General features: G+C 48.6%; 1 protein-coding gene across 1 annotated transcript in view; it reads left to right on the top strand.

Moving 5' to 3' along the window:
- CAMTA1 (calmodulin binding transcription activator 1) overlaps positions 1 to 26,797 on the top strand; it is a 947,832-nt gene that overhangs the window by 274,613 nt on the left and 646,422 nt on the right. The window contains exon 4 of the mRNA XM_068985655.1: positions 6,838 to 6,905. Coding sequence (XP_068841756.1) covers positions 6,838 to 6,905 — 68 coding nt within the window. The remainder of the gene's footprint in view (positions 1 to 6,837; positions 6,906 to 26,797) is intronic.

The following is a 26,797-nucleotide window of genomic DNA, read 5'->3' as shown; positions in this document are numbered from 1 at the left end:
GCCAGGTTGGCGCATTGTGTTTCCATCTCTCAGCCCCAGGGCAGCCTCCGATGATGACCCTGAGCCTCGCTGGCCCAAGCTGGCTCACCACCAAGATGGGCTCTTGCAGTCCTCCACCAGGCCCATCACCTGGGGGCAGACAGGACCAGCCCCACCTGGCAATTGGACAGTGAGCGGTCAGCATGACTTTGGATGACCGAGATGCATAGAGACATGGCGTGTGATCAGGCAACAATGGCAGCAGTCCTGCCCACTCTGTCCTTCTCAGTGGGGCTTGGTTAGTGAAATCCCTGGTGGATCAGACAGTAAAGAATCCGCCTGCAATGTCGGAGACCAGGGTTCAGTCCCTGGGTTGAGAAGATACTCTGTAGAAGAAATTGGCAACCCACTCCAGTATTCTTGCCTAGAGAATTCCATGGACAGAGGAGCCTGATGGGCTACAGTCCATGGGGTCACAAAGAATCGGACATGACTGAGCAACTTTCACTTCACATGGGGAGGGACCACCTTCCTCCCTGGTCTGCAGGGATGGAACCCGATGCCAAGCAGATACAGGGGCCTGTGGGATTCCCGGAGGCCCCCCGCCCCCCAACACACACAGACATTGTATCTTGGCAACAGTTTTTCTATTTGAACATCCAAAGGACAAACTAAACATTTAAAATCTGCAAGCTGGACAGTCTTTGCTTTGGATCCTGCAGTGAATTCCTTCATCCTGACAGTTGAGTCGTTCTTCTCGGCACTGATGCAGTGTTTAGGATCCAGGAAGAGAGAGATCCCAAGGGAGCCAGGGAGGCGCTGCAGGAGACTTGCAGGCATGCAGGGAGGCCCTGTGAGTGCAGGGTCCGACCTTGTAGGAAGGGAGGGCTGGCATTTTCTTCATGCCAGGCTGCACTGAGCTGGACATCTGCACTTTCTTCTTGTTTTTATTGTGGTGAAATACACATAAAATTTCCCATTAGTGGCATTCAGTATATTCTCGATATTGCATGTAACTTTCACCACTGTCCTTCCAGACAATCTCATCTCCTCAAAAGGAGACACAACCCCCATTAGTAGTCACTCCCCATGGCCCTTCTTTGTCCAGCGCCTAGCAACCACTAACCTATCTTCTATCACTATGGATTTGCCTATTCTGGACATTTCATGTCAATCAGCTCATAAAACCCAAAGTCTTATGTGTCTGGTTTCCTTCACCAGCATGGTTTCAAGGTCCATCCATGTTGTAGCATGTGTCAGAACTTTACTCCTTTTTGTGGCTGAATAACCTCTTGTGTGGAGAGAACACATTCTGTTTATCTGTCTGTCTGTCTGTTGATGGACACTAGGGATTGTGATCAATGCTGCTGGGAACATTTGTGTATGTGATTTTGTTCGAGTCCCAGCTTTCACTTTGCTGGGGCATGTTCTCTTCTGGTTTGAGGACTCCGTGAATTTCCTAGGCCAGACTTGTGTTTGAGAGGCCACAGATGAGGGGGAAAGAGCACCCTGTCCTGGGGTGAGGAGTCCCGAGTCCCAGTTTGGCTCAGTCACAAACGTGATCTTGGCCAAGTCCCTCCCTGTCTCTGGGCCTCTGTGTCCTGCTCTATGCAAATGAGATGGCCTGGATCTGTGTTTTCATCTGTCCTCCTTGGAGCCCTAGGTAGGTAAGCCTCAGAGAAAGAGTGGGGAGGGCCAGAAAGTTGGGCTGAAGATGCCATTTTTCAAGACCTCTTCCCCTCTTCAGCTAGAGTGTCTCTTTCTCTTTGTCTGTTTTGTCTGTACTGTAAGGCATTTAAAGCAAATGGTTCCTGGATATAGGAAACTTCTGTCACCAAAATAGATGATCCCATGAATCATACACAGGTTTTGGGGTGAAAAGGAGCCTGATACTGCTGGAAGGAGAGAATCCTGCTCATGGATGCTCAGTCTCACTGCTCCTGGTCCCCTCAAGGGAGATGGGGCAGTGAGATGACTCTGGCTCAGCAGAGACCAGGAGGCTGTTAGTCTGAGCTGGGGGGAGCATGACTGTCCACGGGCAGGGTTTCTTTTCCTCCCTCTGAACACATTGTAGCTGTTCTTTTAGGAAATCCTGATTAGTGGTGGAGAGTGTGGGTTCTGGAGCCATTCCACATTGATTCAGGTTCTAGTTCTGCAGAGCATAGCCATGCTAGGCAAGTCACTCAACTGCCTAGCGCCTCAGGTTCCCCACCTGTAAAATGGGCACGGTTCCCACTGCATCATTTGAAGATTAAGTGAGACTGTCCTGTGTGAAGTCCTGGAGCACTCGCTGGCCTTGGACATCACTCTGCCAGCATCAGCTGTTACGATGACACAGATGGTGAAATCTGCCTTCCCTCTGAAATCATTCCCCTTCATAGCCCAGATGACTCTTGAGTAGTGATGGGTCTCACTTTGCTTAACATTCTTTAACATCTACTGTTCTGTGTGGTTCTTTAGGATATGCTTAGCCATCTCCCCAACAAAATTCTAAGCTTGGCGGAGGCAGAGTCTGGCCCATGGTCTGCCCATCTGAGAATGAGATGGACCAAGACCAGAAAAAGGGAAATGCCTGGGCAGCCTGGGCTGGGGAGTAGGCAGGTGACCCAGACACTCCCAGTCCAGCTGGGAGTCAGGCAGTAGCAGAGCAATGCCCCTTGTGATCAAGTCCAGCTTCAGGCCTAGCCAAGGTGAAAGTGAAGTTGCTCAGTCGTGTCCGACTCTTTGCGACCTCATGGACTGTAGCCTATCAGGCTCCTCCATCCATGGGATTTTCTCGGCAAGAGTACTGGAGTGGGTCGCCATTTCTTTCTCCAGGAGGTCTTCCCAACCCAGGGATCGAGCCTGGGTCCCCTGCATTGTAGGCAGATGCTTTACTGTCTGAGCCGAGGTGAGCACCACAGAACAGGGAGCCTGGGGCTAGGCATTCAGTTTCCTTTGCTTGGAGGGACTGCTCTTAAGGGGGACGGGTGCTCCACCAGGGGGATATATGTGTGTGTGGGGGGTCCCTGTTAACTTGAGTGTGGAGGAGGGTGTAGCTGGTGCTCGAAGACAGTCCATGAACTGGTATGGTTCCCTGGGGTCTCTGCTTATTTGCAGGGCAGCTTGGCAGGCTTGTGATGACCCACTGGGTCTGGTTATAGAGCTGACAGGACAGTTGACCCTGTGATAACATGAAAGCCCCACTATTACCTTGACTTGTCTTTGTCATCAGCTGTGAGCTCTTTAAGGCAGACTTCATGTGGTCTTTTTCACTGGCTGGTCATACTAGGCGCACAATAAACATTTGTAGAGTCAACAGTGAATACAACAACCAGTCCAGGGAATTTTTCTCCTTGCACAACAGTAGCAGTAGTGGGGAACCCTGACAGGTTGGGGCAAGCATTGCCTGTTCACGAAGGCCTTCTTTGGGGCTCTGTGTTTTTGGAACACTGTGATGAATTTAGAGGTGGCTGGGGTGCTCTGTGCTCCCATCTTTCTGTGCTATTAATCACTTAGCTCTCAGCTCTTAGCCTGGGCGAGAGCCTGGGTCCCAGGGGTTCTGGTTGGTGTAGACCATTCCCCCAGATATCAAAACTACTGAAATTCAGGTAGATGAGCACCTAAAAAGTGGCCCAGTTTATCCACTTCCTGATTCCAGCCACTGTTAATTCCCAGTGCTTTGTGCAACAAGGTGGGCTCCAGTAGAAAAGGAGAAGGATTAATGCCAACTAACTCTGTAGAGTCATTGTGATGTTAGCATTTATGGTGGGTATTCGGGGTGGAGGGCAGTAGAGGGTGGGGATTGACTGGACCATTGGGTACTTGCTACCTCATCAGGGATCTCTGTAGAGCTGGCTTGTACCACGTAGACCTTCTAATCATAATCGTGGCAGCAATGATTGTTGGGCATTGCTATATGCCAGGCAGGGTATTAAGAATTTTTGCTCCTTGTAACTAGCCACAAGGTGGTTTGATCTCAGTTTCCTAGGAAACTGAGGTCTGGACAGGTCAGGTAATATGCTCAAGGCCAGACAGTGAGTAAGTGGCAGAGCCAGCGCCCAAGCTGGGTCTGTTTGCTTCCAGAGTGTATGCTCTTCACCGTCAGACTCTATTACCTTCCCAGGTGACCAGAGTTAATTAACTCACCAGTAAAGTTCTGTCTAGGAGCTGCTGGGTTTTGCTGCTTTTAAGCACTTGCTTCAACTTTCTTAGGCTTCCCAGGTGGCGCAGTGGTAAAGAATCTGCCTGCAAATACAGGAGACACAGGAGACAAGGGTTTGATCCCTGGGTCGGGAAGATCCCCTGAAGGAGGTAATGACAACCCAGTCCAGTATTCTTGCCTGGAGAATCCTATGGACAGAGGAGCCTGGCAGGCTACAATCTGTGGGATCCCAAAGAGTCAACCCGACTGAGCACTGAACACTCAACTATCTTAAGTAATAAACGTACAGAAACACTCAACATACTTAGGACAAACACCCTTACTTATATACACACTTTTTTTCACCAATAAATCTACATTTTTAGAAAAAGTAAATCATAGCATTATTGACAATAGGATTTATTCCTGGAAAAAAGTCATTAGGTTAGAATTTCAGTATTTTGAAGTTTGGTGATTTTTTATAATATTTTTTAAATTGAAGGATAATTGCTTTGTAATATTGTGTTAGTTTGTGCTATCCAAAAATGTGAATCAGTCATGCATATACATATATCCCTCCCTTATATAGGCACTTTTATTTCTACAGTGCCTACTCTTCATACCTCCCTCCAATGTACCCATCCACCCATCCATTCATCCATCCAACAAACATCAGGACATTGTTACGTCCTGGGGATGTATCAGTGGTGACGTAGTCCCTGCCCTTGAGGAGTACATGGACCAGTGGGGGATGCTATCCAAGTAAACAAGCCATTAGGATGCAGAGTGATCAATCCTTCGTGCTGGAGGAAGGTGCCAGGTGCCATGGGAACACTGAGGATGGGCAGCCAGCCCTGTCATGAAGAGTTAGGAGGGCCAGCCTGGGGAGGAGATATCTGTCTGTGATAAAACCTTAGGGAAGACATCGTCCAAGGAAAGGAAAGAGAATGATCTGGTTGATCAGCTTCTTTAACTGAAATCAACAATAGAAATCTTTTAAAAAAATTTTTAATTGGAGGATTGTTGTTGTTCAGTCCCTAAGTCATGTCTGACTCTTTGTGACCCCATGAATTGCAGTATGCCAAGCTTCCCGGTCCTCCATCTCCTGGAGTTTGCTCAAAGTCATGTCCATTGAGTCAGTGATGCTATCTAACCATCTTATCCTCTGTCACCCTCTTCTTTTGCTTTCAATGGCACTTCATATCAGGTGGCCATTAATTAATTGCTTTACAATGTTGTATTGGTTTCTGCTGTACAACAATGTGAATCAGCCATAAGTATACATATGTCCCCTCCTTCTTGACTCTCCCTCCCACCCTCCACTCCATCCCAGCCCTCAAGGTTGTCATAGAGCTCTGCGAGAGGGGGAAAAAGAGAAATCTGTACAAGTCAACTCTGTTTTTGCCATAGGTTTCTGTTTCCCAGCTTCTTGGGGAAAGGACTGATGTAGCTGGGGCTCTGGTTAGCAGTCATGGCTAGCCTGTGGTTGTGGCCAGTTTCCACCATGATGAGAGACCCTGACCCCCATCTGGGCCTGTGACCATCATACTGTGTGGCCCCGGGTGGTGTTTTCTACATTGACCTGCCCGGTTTCCCTGGTTCTGGTGGTGTCTCTTCTCCTTCAAGGCTAAGTTTAGCGTCTCTGTGGCATTGGTGTCCACACCCTGACATCCAAGCCTGGAGGAGGCTGACTGTTGCTCCATCCCCAGGAATGCTTCCGGAACCCCCGTGGCGCAGGAAGTTGAGAAGGGAGGCTGGCTCCCTGCATTTTTCTGGTTGTCGAGGGCGCCAGCTCTGTGCTGTATCATCACCAAGATCAAGGGAACGGCATACTAGTCCAGCCTTAATTTAACTTACAGTTCCTGCCAATTTCACGTCAGCAGGTCCTTTTGGAGCTGGAAGTAATGGGCCATATCATGCCTTGGAGCCCGAGCAATGACTTATGTGGATGTCACCCACTGGCTTTTTATGGAAATGATTAATAAATCAGTAATTCTATCTGCAGTGATGTTGTTGTGTTTATAAATATTTAATTTACCTTCAGGTGCCCACATTTTCTCCATCTTTGCCTTAAACTCTGCTGACACGGCTCGTCTTTCTGAAGTGCTCTTCAGTAGATTATCAGAAGTAGGAAAGGTTAACCCCCCCACCCCCCCGCCCGCTCTTTCTCTCTCTCTTTCTGTCTCACCATCTCTGTCTCTGTAATATGGCTCTCTCTTTCCTGTTTTTAATCTTTGTGTGATTTGGCTTGGCACTCAGGGCTCATGCTGAGAGAAGGCAATGCTCCTTGTGACAATGATGAAAGGTTACTCCAGTTTCAGAGGGAGACCGACTAAACTTTCCAGTTCTGACCTTGCATGAGTGGAGACCTGTTGTTGGCGTGTGTTTTCTCCTGCTTCAAATTAATGACATTTAGAAGGTGGAACGGTGTCTGATGTTTTCCTTCCACAGAGAGGTATCTTTGTCCTTGCCACCAACTCATCTTTTGAAACCTGGTGCTTTGATTATTACGGTATGGCAGGTTGAATGGAAAGATCTTTTAAAAAAAAATCAAAATAGAAACGCAGTCCAAGTTGAGTATTTCTCCACCGGAGATGAGGTTCCAACCTCACAAAAGAGGATGGCGGCCGGGAAAACAGCAGCAAATAAATAAATAAAGTAAAATCATCCTTCTTACCTCTCAGGATCCGAAGTGAGCTAATTGTTGTTATTATCTTTTTATTCTTCTGTTTCAGGAAATTGCAGCTTATTTAATAACATTTGAGAAACACGAAGAATGGCTAACCACCTCCCCTAAGACAAGGTAATGTCCCAGATTTCATGGTTTTTTGAATATGTGCAGTAAACGCATTGATTTTCATTGATTGCTTGGTTTGGTCAGTTCATTCACTGGCAAGTTCAGAATGCCGTGTTGTGCCTGATAGCTTGTGACACTGAGGTCTCATTCATTGGCCCAAGATCATGATAGTGAATGCAGTCGGATGGATTAAAATCAGTGCAGCTGCCATCATGCAAGTTGGAAATTTTAACCTGCTGGCTTAAGGCTGGATCCTTCAGCTGGGTGCTTGGAAAAACTTGGCAAGCAGGACTGTCAGGGGAAGTTTATTTGGGGAAAGTGCTACCGATGTTCTCTATAAACGTACTTTCAAAAAGAGAAACTACCTTAACTGTTCACTTTCATCTCAACACGTTTCACAAACTGAAAGTCCAGTTTTTCTGGATGGTGTTAAGATTTCCCCAATCAGAAAGGCATGGATGTTTGAAATTTATTATTTAATCTGTGTCCGTGAACCTGCCAACTGCCGTGGACACCGAACCCATCTCACCACCTGGGAACAGAGGGAATTGGCGAGGATTCAGCTGACTTGTGTTCTGTCAGTGCGAGTGCTATTATTTTGTGAAGAATGGGGATATTGGGATTTAGGGTTGATTTTAAAGGCAGCCTCTTCTCCTCCCCAGCTCTCAGTTTTTCATGTTTTGGTACGTTCCATCCTAGAGCTTTGGAAAAACACAGCCACTCTCTTCCAATTGCCACAGGTTTTCTCTTAGTGGTGATGGGCCCAGATGTTTAACAGCTTGAGTGGTATTAACCGGAGCACAGCTTCCAGGATAACCAGGCTGTGGGTTTGAACCTGAGAGGTGGAAAGCCCAGTCTGTTTCCTTTGGCCAGAAGCACCAAATTCCCTATTTGTTAACTGGGAGACCAGGGAAAGGGGTGGGGGTGAGCCCTCTGCCCACTTGGCCATCCGCTTGACCTGTTGGTCCTTTCTGAGCCATGGAAGAAAGATATTTACTCAGTTTAGAAGGTTCTTTAAAATATTTCTTCATGACATTTAGGTTTTTACTGGTTAGCATCCATTAGATGGGGCTTCCCAGGTGGCCTACTGGTGAAGAACCTGCCTGCCAATGCAGGAGACGTAAGAGATGTGGGTTTGATCCCTGGGTCGGGAAGATCTCCTGGAGGAGGGCACAGCAACCCACTCCAATATTCATGCCTGGGGAATCCCATGGACAGAGGAGCCTGGGAGGTTACAGTCCATGGGATCACAAAGAGTCAGAGATGACTGAAGCGACTTAGCACACACACATTCATTAGATGAGGACAAAATTTCCATTTTGAAAGTGTATCAGAGGATATTGAGGAAAGGGAGGTGAGTTCCTGAGATTTACATCCCCAGGTGGGGCAGAGGTTGACTCTCATCTTTTTACCTTTCATCCTGAACCCCTCTGTAGGATCTCTTCAACTTCTCAGCCTTCTAGGGCCATGGTTTCCTTTGCTATAAAGTCAAATGGTTTGTATCAGTCAACTTTTGATGTGATAATGCCTTGTAAGAAACAATCTCCAAACTAAGTAACTTATAACAATAAATGTTTATTTCCTGCTCATGGGTCTGTGGGTTGGCTTTGGTTTTGAGTTATGTTCAAGACCACTCGATGTGTCTTCTGTTTGTAGGACGTAGGCCTAGAAGGCTGCCCCACCCCCTGCTGCCCACCCTCACTTCCCTGTCTGGGACACCTGGTTCTCATGGAGAATGGCAGGGGCTTAAAAGCCAAGGCAGCCCATATAGGCACAGTGAAGCCCCCTGGATGTGGCCTCATATGTCACATGGGTGCATGGCTCACTGGAGCCATGTTTGACTCTTTGGCCCCAGTGGACTGTAGCCCGCCTGGCTTCTCTGTCCATGGGATTCTCCAGGCAAGAATACTGGAGTGGGTTGCTGTGTCCTCCTCCAGGGGAATCTTCCCGACCCAGGGATCAAACCCACATCTCTTATGTCTCCTGCATTGGCAGGTAGGTTCTTTACCACTAGTGCCACCTGGTAAGCCCATCATTTGCAAATCCATTAGCCAAAGCAATTCCTGTGGCCAAGCCCAGAAAGAATGAAGCCAAGAAGGACATTCTTTGCTAGAGGGTGGTCAGAATAGGGGCTGGGAGAGCGAATGTGATGCCCATCTACTGTCTGTGAACACAGCTGTGTCCTGTACTGTGGAGAGCCTGCCCGACACATCTCTCCTTTCTTTGGTGTCACCTTCTTACAGGGCGGCTGCTGCTGCTGCTGCTGCTGCTGCTGCTAAGTGGCTTCAGTTGTGTCTGACTCTGTGCGACCCCATAGACGGCAGCCCACCAGGCTTCCCCGTCCCTGGGATTCTCCAGGCAAGAACACTGGAGTGGGTTGCCATTTCCTTCTTCAGTGCATGAAAGTGAAAAGTGAAAGTGAAGTTGCTCAGTCGTGTCCGACTCTAGCGACCCCATGGACTGCAGCCTACCAGACTCCTCTGTCCATGGGATTTTCCAGGCAAAAGTACTGGAGTGGGGTGCCATTGCCTTCTCTGTCTTACAGGGCAGTGATTTCCAAACCTAATCAGGGATCACAATCAGCTGGGCAGCTTGCTCCAGTAACATGCTGGACCCCACCCCCGGTTTCTGATTCAGGAAGTCTGGGTGGGGCCTGATCCTCTGTATGTCTAAACAGCCCCAGGTGATGGGGTGCAACTGGCTGGGGACCCCACTTTGAGAACTGCTGCTCTAGTTTCTCTGGGCAGGAGGAAGTCTGTCTGATTTCCACCTTGGCACCATTTCCCGACTCCCCACCGTGGTCCTCATCTCAAGCAGCCTCTAGGCTCTCAACACACCCTTCATTCCTCAGCCAAACACTTCTTGAATCTAAGTGGAAGGAAAGAGCTTCTCTTTAGCCAGAGAGCGGGGTTCTCTGTCACGCGTCCTGGACTAGACATCTGATTTTAGATGTGCGGATGCGAGTTCTGCTTCAGTCGCTCCCTGACAGCACGACAGGACGGGGATCCTGCCTTGTGTTTCAGTCTGAATTCGGGTTTCTGTTGAGAAGTGAATGTCACTCATAGTCGTGCCTGACTCACTTGACTTTGGGGGAGTATAAATAGAGCCAAGAGCCTTCCTGTCTCGAGGCACAAGGAGGGCGCCTGGCGGCAGAGAAGGGATGAGGGTTTTGATATTGACATATCCAAGTCTGAGCCTTGGCCCTGTCACTCAGTACCTTTGTGACTTTAACAGAGTTGTTTCAGCCCCTTTCAAAGCGCCATTTTTTTCTTTTTCATGCATGAGATGGAGGCCAACGTTGATTGTGTCTTCATTGGGTCATGACGAGGATTGAATGAGACAGTATTTGTGATCTTGCTTTGCATGCTATGAGGGTCTGTGCCCAAGCAGGTCTGTTTGCAAGGGCTGTCCCCAGGCTTCCTGTTGGCCTTGATTTTGGGGCGTACTTGCCACGATCTTTCCAGGCTTTGGAAGGACGAGTTTCTTTTCTGAAAGCGGAGGGTAAAGATAGAATGATTCCTATTAGTATTATAACATCCAGTCCGTGTTTACACTTGAAAGCTTCTTGTCCCAGGAGGCGGAAAAGTTGCTGTGGTTGTTCAAGGACCTTCCTAAATTAGTTGTTGGGTTGAGTTTGGATCTCCCCACCCCCCTCCCTTCTCTTGTATTGAAATTAATTGGTGCAGTTAACTGCTGAGTTCATGCAAACCGGCCTCCTGGTATTAAGGAATTAATGACACCAATACTCTGCTGAATGAGGAGGCAATACAACTTCTGTTTGCTGCTGCCGCCGCCACTGCTAATTTCATTTCAGAAAATTAATAAAAATGAATTGCACCACTGACATTTATAGAGTTTCCTAATAAAATGATACATTGTTTGTGTGGAGGAATCCCTATTAAATTAATTGTCGTAATCAGTTCACATATAGATGTTGGTATAGGGGCTGCAGAGGGACCCACTCGTCGTCTCCCCGGCTTGCTGATGGCTGGGGGTTATAAATAGAGCCCTTGCTCAGATCCTGCCCTAATTACAGCGAAGGTCCCGGGAGCCCCGCTCACCTGTTTAATAATGAGGTGTGCTGCAGGAGACTCCCAGGGCTGGGGGCCCCTGGAGCGGCTTTGTCACCACAACAGGGCTGCAGGCAGATTGTTGAAGCAGCCCCGTATTGTATTATCAGCAACTGGGACCTTCTGAAAGTGGTAGCTTGAAAAATCACCCTTCAGGACATCTTTATTTGGCACTTCCTGTGTGCTCAGCACTATAATAATACCACTGGGAGACCCCAGGAGACTCCACACTCCCCACCATGCCAGGTGAATTTAGAATCTTAGAATCGAGAGATTCCGCCCCTCCATCTAGAACGTTCTTCCAGCTCCTCCTTCTGGCCTTGATTCGGTGTCATTCTCTCCATGAGGTCTTCCATGAACACATGCTTTAAAAATCACACCCTTCCCATCCAGCAGGAATTCCTTTCCTCTCTTCCTGTGTTCTGTTTCTCTAGAGTGCCCTTCACTACCTGAGACCTGGTGTAGTTTCCCTGTTTATTTAATTCACTTATTCATCATCTGACCTCCTTTCCCCCAAAAGTATCACAAGGAGAAGGATTTTCGGTCTGGCTTGTTCAAGGGGTCTCTCTAGTGCCTGCAGCGCTGCTGGACACATAGTGGGTGCTCCATGAATATTTGTGAAATGAATGAGAGTGAGTCTGACGGTTGTGGAGGGAAAGATCTGGTTTTATTTCACTTTATTTTTGTCTCGTATAGATTTCCTAGTGCTGCGCTCTGGGGCACTTCTGTGATGGGCTTTTAAGTCTATTCAGCAGCTCTGCCAGACATGAGATGCAGAGAGGGTGTATTATCTGTCTAAGATGGCACAGCCAAATGTGAGAGCTAGAATTTGAACCCAGGATTATCTTACAGCAAAGCCTACAATCTTAGCTTTGAGGCTGCACTTCCACTGCTGTGGGATGTGAAGGTTGCCCTGCAAATGGTCACACTTTTTCCTACCTCCCATCTCTATTGATTCTGAACCACCTGGGTGACTCAGCCTCCCTTTGCTGGTGAGCTTGGCTCTGGGTTCCTGTGCTGACCTCTGGAGTTGATCTAGCCTCCGAGTTGGAGGCAGTGTGGAAAAGCACATGCTCCCCCACAGGGCAGAGAGCAGAGCCCAGCAAAGCCCAGGCAGGTGGGCTGCAAAATTTAGCAAGCCCAATAATTTATTTCTCCTCCCCTGGGAACATGCAACCTTTCTTGGAAGCCAGGGACACATGAAGCTCAAAATGGAATTGAAAACACTTCCTTCCCAGGAGTCTTGTCTGTGTTTGTTTGGAGGCTGGAAAATGCTACTAATTATCTAATTAATTAATTAGATTTATGTAGACAGCACCTTAACACTGAAACACTAAAGGTCTAATAATAGAATTTTTCTATAATGAACACTGTATGCTTCTTGGTCAATAAGCAATAAAACAGCTAAGTAGAAGGAGGGTTCCGGAGGGAAAGGAGAAGAAAAGTGAGACCTGAGTTTCAAGAAGACCCAAGGGACTCAGCGGGAGACCCACCCTCGTCTCTGGGCTCTCAGGACCCCACAGGTCCATTGCGTATTCCACCCTGGGTCTTTCCTATGCTGAGAGTGAGACCAAGTCTTGGGTCTTCTGCTCTTTCCTCCAAAGTGCTCCCTCCCAGGACTCTTAGGAACTACAGGGTTTGACTATTAACCCTCTGTGGACCTTCCCCAAGCCTGAACTTCTCTCCTGGACACCTGGCTGCAATAGTATCATCTCAAACTCATCACCTTCCTTCTTCCTCCTGCCCTTGCTCCGGCTCTGTTTCTGTTCTCTGATTTCCCTTGCTCTCAGAAAAGCCAGCGCATCTTAAAGGCTCCAGGGCTTGTCCTCCTCCATGGCTGTGTCTTCCTCCCCTGGATGGAATTAGTCACTGGTTCGGCCAGTGTTTCAGACTGTAATTCACATGCTTACTTTCCTCTGTCCCTGTGGCCTGGCCCTGGCCATCTGCATCGCTCTTGGGTAACTGAACAGCTCCAACCACAGCCCTCTCCAGGCTGGACTTCCTCCCCCTGGTTTCCCTAAGACACTCCTTTTGTTGCATCCTTGTTCTTGAAAACCTATGGGATGGAGTCCAGTATTGTGTTCAGGGTCCGAGCGCATTTCCTCCACCTCCCTTTCTCATTCGTTTTCTCTGACTCCCCACCACAAAGTACCCACTGCAGTTAGGACACTGCTACTGCTCTCCAGACACACCTTCTGTGTCCCCTGCTTTGGCTTTTACTCGGCCACTGATCTCCCCTCCAATGCCCCATGTCCAGCCCAATCTGCCCATCCTTTGGCTTTGAGGTCTTCCTGGAGACCCCCAGGCACACCAGCTCCCGGGGAGTCCTCTTTGCTGTCAGCTTCTGTAGCCCAGGTTCTTTGTCATCAATTTTTGATGACACAATTGAGTGATCACAAGTGTAGAAGCCTTGGCTCCCCAGGGGGACAGCGTGCTCCCCAGGGGGACAGCGTGCTCCCCAGGGGCAGGCTGTGCCACCTCTGTCGTCTCTGAAGGGCTTGTGCACAGAGGAGCAGGAGCTTTGATGGGGGGTGTGCATGCTGGGGTGCAGGCTTGTGGGTGAGCAGGCTGGCAGCTGTGTGGACCAGCAGAGAGGGGCTGGGCTGTGGCACCGGGTGTGGGCAGAGTGCTCCACCTAGAAATCCTGTCTCATCAAGTCCCAGACGAGTCCTTGGGCTGATGGGCTGCTTTGGCCAGGACCTCTGTAAGTGGCACAGGAGAGTGACCTTTTTGGGCACCTCTAGGGCATCTGCTCCTTGGGGCAGTTCTAGGACCTTCCTGAGGAGGCCCCTATTGCTCGGAAGTGACTAGAATGGAGCTGCACAGGTCACGTGAGGTCCCATCTGAGGCATTAAAACGCTCCCAGAGCTAAAAAGCAGTGGAGTTCGGACACAGACAGCAAGTGCATGAACTCTGAGGACATTCTGATAGGTAAAATAAACCAGGCACAGGAGGGTGAATACTGCCTGATCCCACTTACAGGCGATGCTGAGAGCTGAGATTCATGGAGGCAGTGAGTAGAATGGTTGTTGCCAGCAGCTGTATTGGGGGACGAAAAGTTAGTGTTTGATGGGATAGAATTCAGTTTGGGAGGATGAAAAAGTTCTGTGCATGGATGGTGGTGCAGGCCGCACAACCGTGTGAATTTATCAGTACTTAATGCCACTGACAGAGAAGGCAATGGCACCCCACTCCAGTTCTCTTGCCTGGAAAATCCCGTGGACCGAGGAGCCTGGTAGGCTGCAGTCCATGGGGTCGCTGAGAGTTGGACACGACTCAGTGACTTCACTTTCACTTTTCACTTTCATGCATTCGAGAAGGAAATGGCAACCCACTTCAGTGTTCTTGCCTGGAGAATCCCAGGGTCTGTGGAGTCTGGTGGGCTGCCCTCTATAGCGTCGCACAGAGTCGGACACGACTGAGACAACTTAGCAGCAGCAGCAGCAGCAATGCCACTGAACTGTGCACTTATAAAAGGAAAATTTTATGTTATATATATTTTACAACAATTAGAAGTAAAAGATTCCCTGAGCTGCCTCTGTAGCTGGGTCGAGCCAGGCAGAGTGGGGAGTTGAGGATTAGTCTTGTGTGTGTGTGTGTGTGTGTGTGTGTGTGTGTGTGTGTGTGTGTAGCAGGTACTATGGAGGAACAGAGTTTGGGAGGTCTGCTGTATACATAGATCATTTCTGGGACTCTGTCCTACAAAAGAAGAAATAAACCAAGTCGGCCACAGTTTCAATGTGGTGACCTTTGCATTCTGCTGAACTGGGGAACCAGCTATCAAATTAGCATAACGATGTGTCATGTTACATCCATTTCAGCATTTCCTAACGCAGTGAGCAAATTCCTGACAAAGTCCAAAGTCTTATCATTAACCAAAGAACAAAAGTAGCAGTGGGTGGCGGCTGCTGGCTCAGGACTCATGAGGAGCCTCAGCGCCCCTGGCCTCCTGGAGGGCATGTTCCTTGGGGGCCCCAGTAGTTGGGAAAAGTTTCTGAATGAGGTAGGGAAAAGCTGTGACCTGGATCCTGATAAAATGTCTGGTGTCTCGACGGTATCAAAGTGGGACTGCCCCAGATTTTGGTGCGTTTCCTGGAATCACAGGATGCAGAGTGTCAAAGCCAGAGGAGATGGGGAGGCCACTGATCCCCCTCAGTGCCCAGGAAGGGGGCTGAGGCAGGTGTCCTGGCTGCTCAGAACCCTGGTCCCTGGTGCCCTTGGGAGCAGACCAGGGCTTCCTTCAGGTTTCTTGCTGCACAGCCTTAAGTGGCTGCCCTTTTCGCTAGTGGGCATGGGATGTTTGTCACACTCCAGGGTTCGTGTGTCCTCTTGCGTCCTGCCAACTTTCACCTTCCTCCTCACTTCCTGGAGCCAGGAGTGCAAGTCCAGGATCTGTATCCTGGGAGGGAGCAGGGGGGGGAATGGGTGTTTGTGTCTCGTGTCTCACTGGGTTAGGCAGCTGCCGGCTTCTGATCCAAGCCTCTGCTTTCTTATACTCTTTTTATTTTTAATCTCAAATGCACAGACATGGGAAGCTTCCCTGGTGGCTCAGTGGTAAAGAATCCACCTGCAGTGCAGGAGACCTGGGTTCAATCTCTGGGTTGGGAAGATCCCCTGGCGGAGGGCATGGCAACCCACTCTGGTATTCTTGCCTGGAGAATCCCATGGACAGAGGAGCATAGTGGGCTACAGTGCATGGGTCACAGAGTCAGATACGACTGAAGCAACTTAGCAGACATGCATGTAGTTTAATCAATCAAATGATCCGAAAAGGCTTGTAAGAAGTAGCTGCCCTCTGCTCTACAGCTCAGTCCCACTTCCCAGGAACGCCCGCTTCTGTTCGTTCTGATATTTACCTCCTGACTTTTCAATGTTTGTTCTGCTCTTTCTTGATTTGTCAGTTTCAGATGTTATCTTCTGACTTCCCTGTTTGCTAAAGGACAGTTTGTCCTCTCACTCCGCTTCTCATCAGTGGAGGCAGCCAGCTTCCGGTGAGGGGATTCTAGAGTCTGCATCTCTAGATGCTGGCGTCTGGAGAGGTCTTTCCGGTTCTCCAGGAAGGGATCTCTCCGCAGGTGCCTGGTGATTTGGGCTTGGCTGCTAGGGGTCTGGGAACCGGGCAGGAAGGGCGCTTGCAATTTCACCACCAAGTCATGAATTCTCCTAATTACACCCATGTTGCCTGCCTCTCCTCTGCTGTCCCTTTGTGCAAGAAGAAATGTGTCTCCAGTGGGGGCAGAGGCCAGGTGGGGTACATAGGGCCCTGGGAGGGTCTATCTCTTCCCTGCACAGACCTGAGCCTCTCCCTTCCTCCCTCTCTTCCTGAGTCTCTGCTTCTCCAGTACTTGATGCTGCCGGTGCACGGATCTTTCTGGGGCTCTGAAGGCAAACTGACTTGTTTTTCCTGGTGGCCCCTATACGGCAGGTGGGGTTTGCTGCTTCTACTCCGCGGTGTTGGCTATCCACAGCCCATCTGCTTGTTTATCTCTCTAGAATGTGTTAATATCCCTGACTCCTTCCCATTTCTGTCACCCTTTGCTCTGTCCTTGTGAGTTTACACCGTGGTCATCCCTCTGCTGTCCCTGGATCGGAGGCATGATGCTGTCTTCATGTCAAGAAACCCTGTCTTCCTGGCTGACCACCGCTCAGCCCTTCTGATGGAGAACAGTGTGTGTGTGCTAAGTCGCTTCAGTCATGTCTGATCCTTTGTGACCCTATGGACTGTAGCCCGCCAGGCTCCTCTGTCCATGGGATTCCCCAGGCAAGAATACTGGAGTGGGTTGCCATTCCCTCCTCCAGGGGATCTTCCCGACCCAGGGATTGAACCGGGGTCTCTTACGTCTTTTGCATCGGCAGGCAGGTCTTTCACCACTAGCACCGCCTGTTTTTCCTCTCTCCTCTTCTTAGGCTTGCTCTGTTTTTCTTGCTGTCTCACTGTCTTGCTTTTTCTCTTTCTCTTGTTTTAGTCTGTAAAAAGAAATGCTTCACAATGTAGTTTTCAGATTTCTAAATGCACAGCCACTCAGGAGCCACTGGGGCTCCAGGAAGCCCTGTCCTTGGGATGTGCAGGCTTCTTGGATGCAGGGAGGTGGCCCCAAAGCCAGGAGCTCCAACAACAATACGCTCACTTCAGTGCAGCAACCCTGACTCAGAGCCATTCCTGGTGTGGGTGCAAGGTGCGTGGCCTCTCCCTGTGTGGAATTTTGTGAGTCCTGGGGGGCTTCTGGGGCCATCCAGTATGCCATGCATGTCACCTGATAATGGAACCTTGATGCCTTTTGTGTCTACCTGGCTATGAAGGTGTCTTCCACGATTGTCCTGGTCTCCAGGCAGGGTGCTTCTCATATGGGCTGCAGGGCTTCACAGGTGGCCATAGTGGTAAAGAGCCACCTACCAATGCAGGAGATGAAAGAGACATGGGTTCAATCCCTGGGTCTGGAAGATCTGTTGGAGAAGGGCATGGCAGCCAAGTCCAGTATTTTTGCCTAGAGAATCCCATGGACAGAGGAGCCTGGCTGGCTATGGTCCAAAGGGTCTCAAAGAGTTGAACATGACTAAAGCAACTTAGCACTCATGCCCATGATGCAAATTGGGGTGCAGACACCCTGCTGGAGACTGCTCACCCCAGGGACGCCTGCTGGCATCTCTCAGCAGAGCAACCTGGCAGTAAAGACTATTTCTGAGAATGAAGTAGCACAAATGCATAGGCGTTTACCTACCCTGCCAGAGAGTCCATCGACTGGAATCTCGCTTTCTTTCTGGGGCCTATCAATTTATTATCATCTTCACTTCCTTCTCCTGAATCTGGAAAATTAGGATTGTTTGGTGTTTCTGTAACTGATCTGGATTGGTGTCTGGTATTTGCCCTGGATCAGTTCTGATCTAATAAATCGGTGTTGGTTGCAGGGAGAGGGAGTGCCTGGTAGGTTCGGGAGGCTGGAAGTTGTATTCTCAGAACAGATCACTTCTGCAGTCCATCATTTTCTGTGTGATGAGTAATTCTCAAATCAGCTGGAGATTCTCCCACTGTTCTCACTCTGGCTAAGAGGTAGTACTATCTTTGCTATTCTTAGATTGTCTAGCCTTTTACTGTGGGGCTTACAAAAATTCAAAATAAGCCAAAAACAAGGGAAGAATGTCTTTCGTAGTTCTCCAGCTCTACTGTGTATCCTCCTGTCCACATGAGTGCTTTGTATGGTGTGTGTTTTTACACATACACAAATGCACAACACAGACACGTGCACAAATACACATGTACACAGAAGCACATACATACACACAACACACACACGCACACATATCCACAGACATGCATGGAGATATACAACATAACACACATGTAAACACGTGTATACACATGTACACACAACACTCATATACACATTCAGAAATACACAGTACACACACATGCACATTTATACATATATACCTAAGTACATGACATATACAAATACATAACACCCCACACATGCAAACATAACACATACTTGGCCACTTGAGCTGTGTTTTTCTTTTGTGTCTTCCAGTTTTATTGAGATATAATCGACACACAACACTGTATGCGTTTAAGGCATATGGCAGAAGATTTGATTTACATACTTCATGAAGTGATTGTCACAGTAACTTTAGTGAACATCCTTCATCTCAAGTAGATACAAAATTAAAGAAACAGAAAAAAATTTTCCTTGTGACGATAACTCAGGATTTACTCTCTTAACAATTTTTGTGTATAACATAGAGCAGTGCTAATTATATTTATCATATACTTTACATGTCTAGCACTTATTTTATGTAATAACTGGACGTTTGTACTTTTTGACCACCTTCATCTAATTCCTCCCTGCACCCAACTCCCCACCTCTGGTAACCACGAGTCGAATCTCAGTTTTTGTGAGTTCGTTTGTTTGCTTTAGAAGTAGAATCGGCCTGCAGCACCGTGTTAGTTCCTGTTTCATAGGACTGTGATCCAATATTTCTATACGTTTTGCACTGATCACCACAGTGTCTAGTACTATATGTCACCATACAGAGATAGGAAATAATTATTGACTATATTTCCCACACTTGTCCATTACATGGCTGTCTTGTGGGAGAAAAAATTTCTGGGAAAAATTCTCATCTTTTTATTCAATGATTTAATAAGATGGACCATGGGAACATTTTGGGTGGAGGAAAATTTCTCCTAGAAGAGAGGGATTCTTCTCTCCTGGCAACCCTGACCTCATCTGGGATGGATGGAACTTAGGGTTGATTGAGCTGTTTAATTTGAGGTGGCTCTGGGGGGCAGAGGGGAGCCTGAGGCTGAGATAGTTGCTTGCTGGGCAAGGGCTTCTGGCTGTGCTGAGGGCAGGGGACTGGGCAAGGTGCTTCCCGACTGGCTACTTTGTGAGTCCCATCACTGCCCTAACCAGGTCTGTAGGAATTTGGGATCATGTTTTTTATTTTTATTTTTTTTGAGAAGTCTTCAAGAACAGGAACTTTCTGACTGTGGTGGAACTGGATTTGTACATAGAAGGGCAGCTGGCACTTAGGCTGAGGTGTCAGGGAGACCAGAGCCCTGCCAGGCATATGGGAAAGCTGGAGAAGAAGGCAGTGAAATTAGGAAATCATAAAACGTGTCCAGCAATGAAGAAGCAAGAGCAGAGGAGACAGGTCACCCTACCTTGGCACTCGGCCTACACAGGGATATGTGCTATTTCCACATATGTTCACATACACACACCCCCACACACCCACATACACACATGCTGATCTCCTACCTCTGTGTCACAGGCTTGCAATAATTAATTCTGTCCATCCACACCGGGAGATGCTGCCCCTGGATCTGGGGGTTGACGGGGCTCTCTTTGCAGGTCCATCGTCTTCTCCCGTGGGGTTGCATGTGAACCTTTTACTCCTGAATCCAGTGGTCACTTCTCACGCAGTTGGTCTGCTCTGTTTGTCTGTTTCTTCAGTGGACACTTTCTGGTTGCTCATGGTGTGCCAGGTGTCATGCTGGGCTTGGGGGATGGAGTTGCGAATGAGATGGATGGTTTACACCAAAGGCGATGCTGCAAGGGTGCAGTGAGAGGCTGCCTCTCCAGCAGGCAGGGTGGGGGGACGGTCAGACTGCCTTCCTGAGGGGCTGAGCTTTGGATGGAGACTTGAAGGATGGGTGTGAGTGTGTGAGAGTGTGTGTGTGTGTGTGTGTGTGTGTGTGCTAGGTGGGATGATGGCGGCAGAAGGCAAGCATGTTGTTCCTGGCTGTGCTGGAGGAGTCTGTACCGATCTGAGGAGGGAAGGTGCCAGGAGAGTGTGGGAGTAGACAGGAGGTCCTTGCAGCCTTGGTAGTGAAGCGGGCGAGAAGCAGGTGGGGGTGAGGTTAGGGAGAGGCATGGAGACCAAGCTCAGGGTCCAGGGACAGTGCTGGACAGTGAGGACCCCCATGGGAGGGTTTTGAGTGGGGCAGTTAAAGGAGCAGGTGTGATGATAGCCTCGTCCTGGGCACCCTGGAGGTGGAGAAGGAACTGGACGGAGAGAAACAGGAGGATGCCTACACTGGCATCTGTGGATGCCCATTTCAATGATGAAAAGACTGAGTCTCCATCTAGTGGAAAGTATCAGTGTCCTGTTACCACAGGGACAGACCTTCTGAGTTTGGAGAGTCAGAAGAGCTCTCAGTGAGCCCAGCTCCATGGTGAGCTGGATGTTCAGTGACTCAAAGCTTTGGTTTTCCCTACTTGCAACTCCTCAGCGTTTAGCTGATGTCACCCCTGACCTGTCCCTCAGGCCCTCGTACTTTGTTTCCCCCTCCATCCATCCTCCTCACACCGGGGTCCTGTCTGAGGCCGCGGGGGAGGACGGGACCTCCAGGGCGAGGGGATCTGTGGCTGGGATGGCTTCACATCACAGTCCATCCACACATGTGTGAAAAAAATATTGGTGATGATGGTGATGGTGACAGGCAGATGCACAAGAGAAACACTCTTTTGCAATAATCGCCAAACTTTGAGGTTTATTTTTTTTGGCTGTGTACAGCATTCCAAGGTGAGAATTCTTCCTCTTGGAGAAAAACTCCACCGTAACCCCCTATTATCCCATTGGTGTATGTCTGGAATTACCCATAGTCACGCCATTTCTCTGGTGTTTAATTTCCTTACCCAGTGCCAGAGGGTCTGCAGGGGTACGTCAGAGTTTCGCAGTTTATTAATTTTGCATTAAATAATTAATAGTAAAGTTAATTGATGAATTATTCAATTTTTCAGGTAAAATGGGACGATAAATATTCATAACTTATTTTATTAAGGGAATTTCCATTTCCTATGTCATTAAATCTAGATTAACAAAGGCTGACTTTAAATGAAGATCGAAAACAATTGTGCTTTGGAATTAATTTACGAAGTTAAGGTCATTGCTTTGTGAATTTACCTCCTGCCAGACAGGTAGGGCCTCATCTTCTCAGAGAAGTATCTGAATTCTCAGGAGTAACATGGCCATCAGTTTAGGAGAATTCCATGAGTCTGCTGAGGTTTTCTTCTGCATTCCCAGTTCATGACATTGGGCACTGGGGCACTGAGAGGGGCATAGTGAAGCGGGTGAGCGGAGAGGGCAGGTCTGAGGTCCTTTCCAGGGAGCGTCTGGCCGTGGCTTTGAGCTGTTCGTTGTTTGTTCAAGAGCTACAACAGGATTTAAGAGGAGCCTAAACCGAAGCTGATGAGGGTACACAGCCTGGTGAAAGAATGCTAAATGCACATGTTTCAGAGTTGATTTCAGCATAACTTTGGGTTTTCTCATGGAGTATTAGGAGGTGCTTGTTTTCCTAACTGTAATTACTCACAGCCAAGGGTTAACTACAGCTTCAATTTTTATTTGCATTTTCTAGCTATCCAATTTCTTTTATATTATGTTAATTTGTCAAACTGCTTGGAGCACAGACCACGCACTGGTACTGAAGGTTTCTAAGCACCTCACAGGCTGTTGGTAACTCGTAAAGCCCTTCAGATCTGGGCCCTTAATCCCCATACGCGCTAGTGCTCAGTCGCTCAGTCGTGTCCGACTCTTTGCGACCCTCATGGACTGCAGCCCGCCAGGCTCCTCTGTCCGTGGCATTTTCCCAGCAAGAATACTGGAGCGGGTTGCCATGCCTTCCTCCAGGGGATCTTCAACAGCCCTGCAAAATGGGCAAATCTTGGGCAGAGAGAGAGAGAGAGCAAGAGAGAGCCAGAGGGAAAGAGAGTCATGTATTAAATGAAGCTCTTCTTTCTCCCACCCAGCCATCCAGCCACTTCCCTAAGCTCAAGGAAACTGAGTCTTAGAGATTATGTGACCCACCCAAGGTCACTCAGCTAATCAGCCATGGAAGTTGGACCAGAGCCCAGGTCTTTCTGACTCACAGTTGAGGTTTTTTTCCCCCCACTTCAGTATCTTTAGTGCTTGAAAATAATTCTTTAACCACCCGGAATAGTGGGACACTTGGGAGTATTTATAACCCCGTGGAACAGTTTTCTCTGTACCGTCAAGTGTTTGTTATAATTTTCCAGCGAGACTTGTGCTCTGAAGAAGTTGATCCTATGGTAAGCCTTGCTTTCAGAGGAGAGCATTTGATGATGCATCTCATGAACCTGCTCCTAAAATTATCCCTAATTGGCTTGGAAAGTGGCTTCCAACAGGCAGCTGGCTTAGTATCTTGACTTTCTGGTTGTGACTCAGGGAGGTGCCTGGGTTCGATCTGGTTTGTGATATGGTCTTGTTAACTCCGAGGGTGAGATGATATCATGAAGGTGCAGACTGAAGTGCTGTCTCAGGGGAGGTGGTGTGGAAATTACCAGGGGCAGCCTGTCTCATCAGGGATGCTGACTGGCAGGTGGGGCCAGGAAAAGGGGCGTTGAAATGCAATTCCAGTGTGCCTAGCATCATTCAGCCAGCCTCTCTTGAATGCCTGCTGTATGCATGGGTTGTACTAGACACTGTGCAGTTACAAAGGTGGTGGAAAACATGGCCCCTAATCCAATTGGAGAGACAAGTCACGCGTGTCTGAGATAACTAGTGTGATTCCCAGAGAGTGCACGGGAGCACCTGGTGTGTGTGTGTGTGTGTGTGTGTGTGTGTGTGTGTGTGTGTGTGTGTGTGTATGTGTGTGTATGTGTGTGTACTCATGCACTTGCTCTCCCCCACACAGAGCTGTAGGAAGAATGCAAAATGGGGCCAAGATCAATTGGATTCTATTGATTTCATTGGGAAAAACAGCACAGCAACATTTGTAAGGGTGAATTTCAATCAGAAAACCGTGAGTTTGGGTGGGAGAATGGTGCACCCTGATGGCAGACAGAAGACTCAACACTTGGACGTTTCCTGCCCTGGAATCGTGGAGGGAGTGGTTAATTGATGGCCTTGGCATAAATGATTGTAAGGCTCTAGAGGGCCCCCGGGTGCCCCATGATGGGACCATCCTAGAAGGGAGGGAGGTCCCTGGACATCTTCATTTGCGCCCAGTGTGTGTGGAGCCTGGACGAGCCTGGGTGAGGAGGCATAGCTGCTCTTGATGCCGAAGAGCTGCCCTCAACACAGACATACCACCTTTGATGGCATGTCTAGGTGAGCACAGGGAGGTTGAGGTTGGAGGACCTTCCCAAGTAGGGTGTCAGACCCCGTCTGAGTGAAAAGCCTATTTGTTCTTCTGACTCATAAGGCTTGTGGGACCCTAAGCAGGACCATTTACAGGGTTACCCTGATGGGTCTTGGAGATTGTGCTGATTTTTCCCATACTTGAGAACAGTGGTTCTCTACAGGGCGTGACTCTGGCACACCCCTACCCCTCTCTGCCCAGGACATTTGACAATGTCTGGGGACATTTCCGGTGGGAGGGAGGAAGCTTGCTACTGGCAGCCAGCAGGTAGAGGTCACTGATGCTGGTAAACAACCTGTGATGCTCAGGACAGCCCCTCACATGAATCGTCCAGCCCCAAGTGTCAGCAGTGCTGAGTTTGAGGCTTCCGGGATCAGTTTAGAGACTGCATGCTGAAGTGCATGGTGGTTGTGAGCCAGATTGGATCTGAATCCCAGTTCTGCCACGTATTAGCAGCCTAAGTTTCCTCATCTGAATAATGGGAATTATAGTAGGGAAACTCCTGTTGTGGCTGAAGTATATGGAGCACTTGTTGTTGTGCTAAGTCATGTCCAACTCTTTGCGACCCCATGGATTGCAGCACTCCAGGCTTCCCTGTCCTTCACTATCTCCTGTAGTTTGCTCAAACTCAAATGTCCACTGAGTCGGTGATGCCATCCAACCATTTCATCCTCTGTCATCCCCTTCTCCTCCTGCCTTCAACCTTTCCCAGCCTCAGGGTCTTTCCCAATGAGTCAGTTCTTCACATCAGGTGGCCAAAGTATTAGAGCTTCAGCTTCAGCATCAGTCGTTCCAATGAATATTCAGGGTTAGTTTTCTTTAAGATTGACTGATTTGATCTCCTTGAAGTCCAGGGGACTCTCAAGAGTCTTTTCCAGCAACACAGTTTGAAAGCATCAGTTCTTTGGTGCTCAGCCTTCTTTATGGTCCATCCATACATGACTACTTGAAAAACATGGCTTTAACTATATGGACCTTGGTCTGCAAAGTGATGTCTCTGCTTTTTAATATCTTGTCTAGGTTTGTCATAGCTTTCTTTCAAAGGAGCAGGCATCTTTTAATTTCATGGCTGCAGTCACCATCCACAGTGATTTTGGAGCCCAAGAAAATAAAATCTGTCAATGTTTTTTCACTTTTTCTTCTTCTGTTTGCCATGAAGTGATGGCATGTTATTGGTGTTTTTATTATGACTCTCTCACCAGGAACCCAGATGGCCCTGGCATCTGCACACACACAGCCAGTTGTTCCCTGCTTCTATTTGTGTGGTTGTGCAGGGTGATGGCCCAAAGTCTCATGTCCTTCGCAGCTTTAAAAATGATCCTTGGATAAACACATTTCAGAGAGGAGGGGGAGGGAGAACTATGGGGGTTCATGTCACAACACTTAGCAGAGGAGAGCATTTAAATGGATGGTTATCATGAGAGTCAGAAGTTGCATGGGCCAAGCTCCAAGCCCAGACTCATGTCTGCATGCCGAAAGAGTTTACTCATCACTGTGTTAGTTATCTATTGCTGTATCACAATTTACCTAGAAACTTAGTGTCTTAAAGTAACAAATATGTATCATTTCACCATTTCTGTGGGTTGGGGAACTCAGGAGAACTGCCCCAGCGTGTCTCACGGGGCCGCGGTCAAGGTGTCTTCCAGGGCTGCAGACCCATCTGGAGACTCGAGTGAGGTGGGGACCACTTCCAAGCTCGTGTATGTGGTTCTGGATGATTTGGTTTCTCCTGCCTGAGGGCCAGAGATCACCTGGGCTCCTTGCCACATGGCCTCTCCAACATGGCATCTTCAGCAAACCATTTAGGGAGAGAGCATGGGGGTCTTTTGGGACCTGACCTCACAAGTCAGATTTTTTATTGCTTCTGCTGAAATCTGTTTCTAAGAAGTGAGCTACGGGGTGCAACTCACACAGAGGGGAGGGAATCCTACAGGGCATGGATTCCAGGGGGCGGGGATCACTGAGGGCTGACTTAGCTGTGGCATCGCACAATCACCCATGACATAGGACTGATGAGAAGGGCCAAGGGCATCTGGAGAGCTGGTCATGGCATTCACGCTCACCTTCTGTGTGACCTTGAGAAAGCACTTTTCCTCTCTGGGACTCAGTTGCCTTCTCCTTAATATGGCTGAGTTGGATTCTGGGATGGCAAGTGTGGGTGACCCATCAGTGCTCAGGGCAGGCGTCCCTGTCACAGATCATGCCACCACTTTCCCGAAGCCTTTAGAAGCCTTCCTAAATAGCACTTGTTTCAGATGGCCACTCCTAGCTATGTTGACTCCATTTGTCATCTCTGAGTGACCTCTAAAGGGACAGTCTATGGTTACGGCAGCTCAGACCAACAAGATGTTACAGCAGAAAAGGGCGGGTGGACCATTCTCCTGCTGGCCTGAGAGAGAAAGCTGCCAGCTTAGTGCTTGTGGATCCCAGCTGGCCCTGCTCGCACTCTGCTAGCCCAGCCCTTCCTCCTCCCACACACCCAGACTCCAGAGGGCCTGGCTTGGAGAAGACACTGGCTGAGGAGCTGCAGGGTCTGAAGCTCAGCATGAGGTTGGCCCGATCTGGCCTTGGCATGGGTGGGTGGGCCAAGGAATCTGTCTGGTTCCTCGTGGGAGCAGATTTGGGTCTGTGGAAAGGGAACCCAGGTCATATTGGAAATGAGCTTGAGGCAGCCTTCATTCTTGCATTCAGTTTATCAGACTTTCGAGTGATTTATTCTGTTACTTCCCCGGGTCATGTTCCTGGGCTCCAGGTGTTGGCTTAATTTGCTTCTGAGATCTTGATACTACCCGTTCATTGCTCCTAGGAGCTGCTGAGGGCATTCTGTTAACAAGGAGCAGAGTCCATTTTCTGGACCAAGTAACCGTTTATCTCAATGCATTAGAATTTTCAGCCCACCCTCCACCCCGGCCTGTTTCTGCTTTTCTTAAAGTTTCTTTTCCTGAAGGGCTGGAATATTCAAAGGCAGTTTAATAGACATCGATTTGCAATGATTTTTAGCCACTGTGCTTCAGGAGAGTTGAGAAGCCAATAATTAATCCTTTCAACAGCGCGTCCCTTTTGTTTTAAAATGATCTAATAGCTGAATTGCTCGAGTAGGCTGGGCTGGCATGACCCAGTTCGGCTCCTTGCCTTCTGCTGCTTCATTCAAATTTGTCCGCTATGAATTATTCAGCCCTTTTGCAGGGGTGAGTGGGTCTCCTCGTTGTAATATCTAATTAGCA

The sequence above is a fragment of the Capricornis sumatraensis genome, chromosome 14 (genome assembly GCF_032405125.1).
Source record: "Capricornis sumatraensis isolate serow.1 chromosome 14, serow.2, whole genome shotgun sequence".
Classification (NCBI taxonomy): Eukaryota; Metazoa; Chordata; class Mammalia; order Artiodactyla; family Bovidae; genus Capricornis; species Capricornis sumatraensis.
This window is presented reverse-complemented; position numbering and strand designations above follow the sequence as displayed.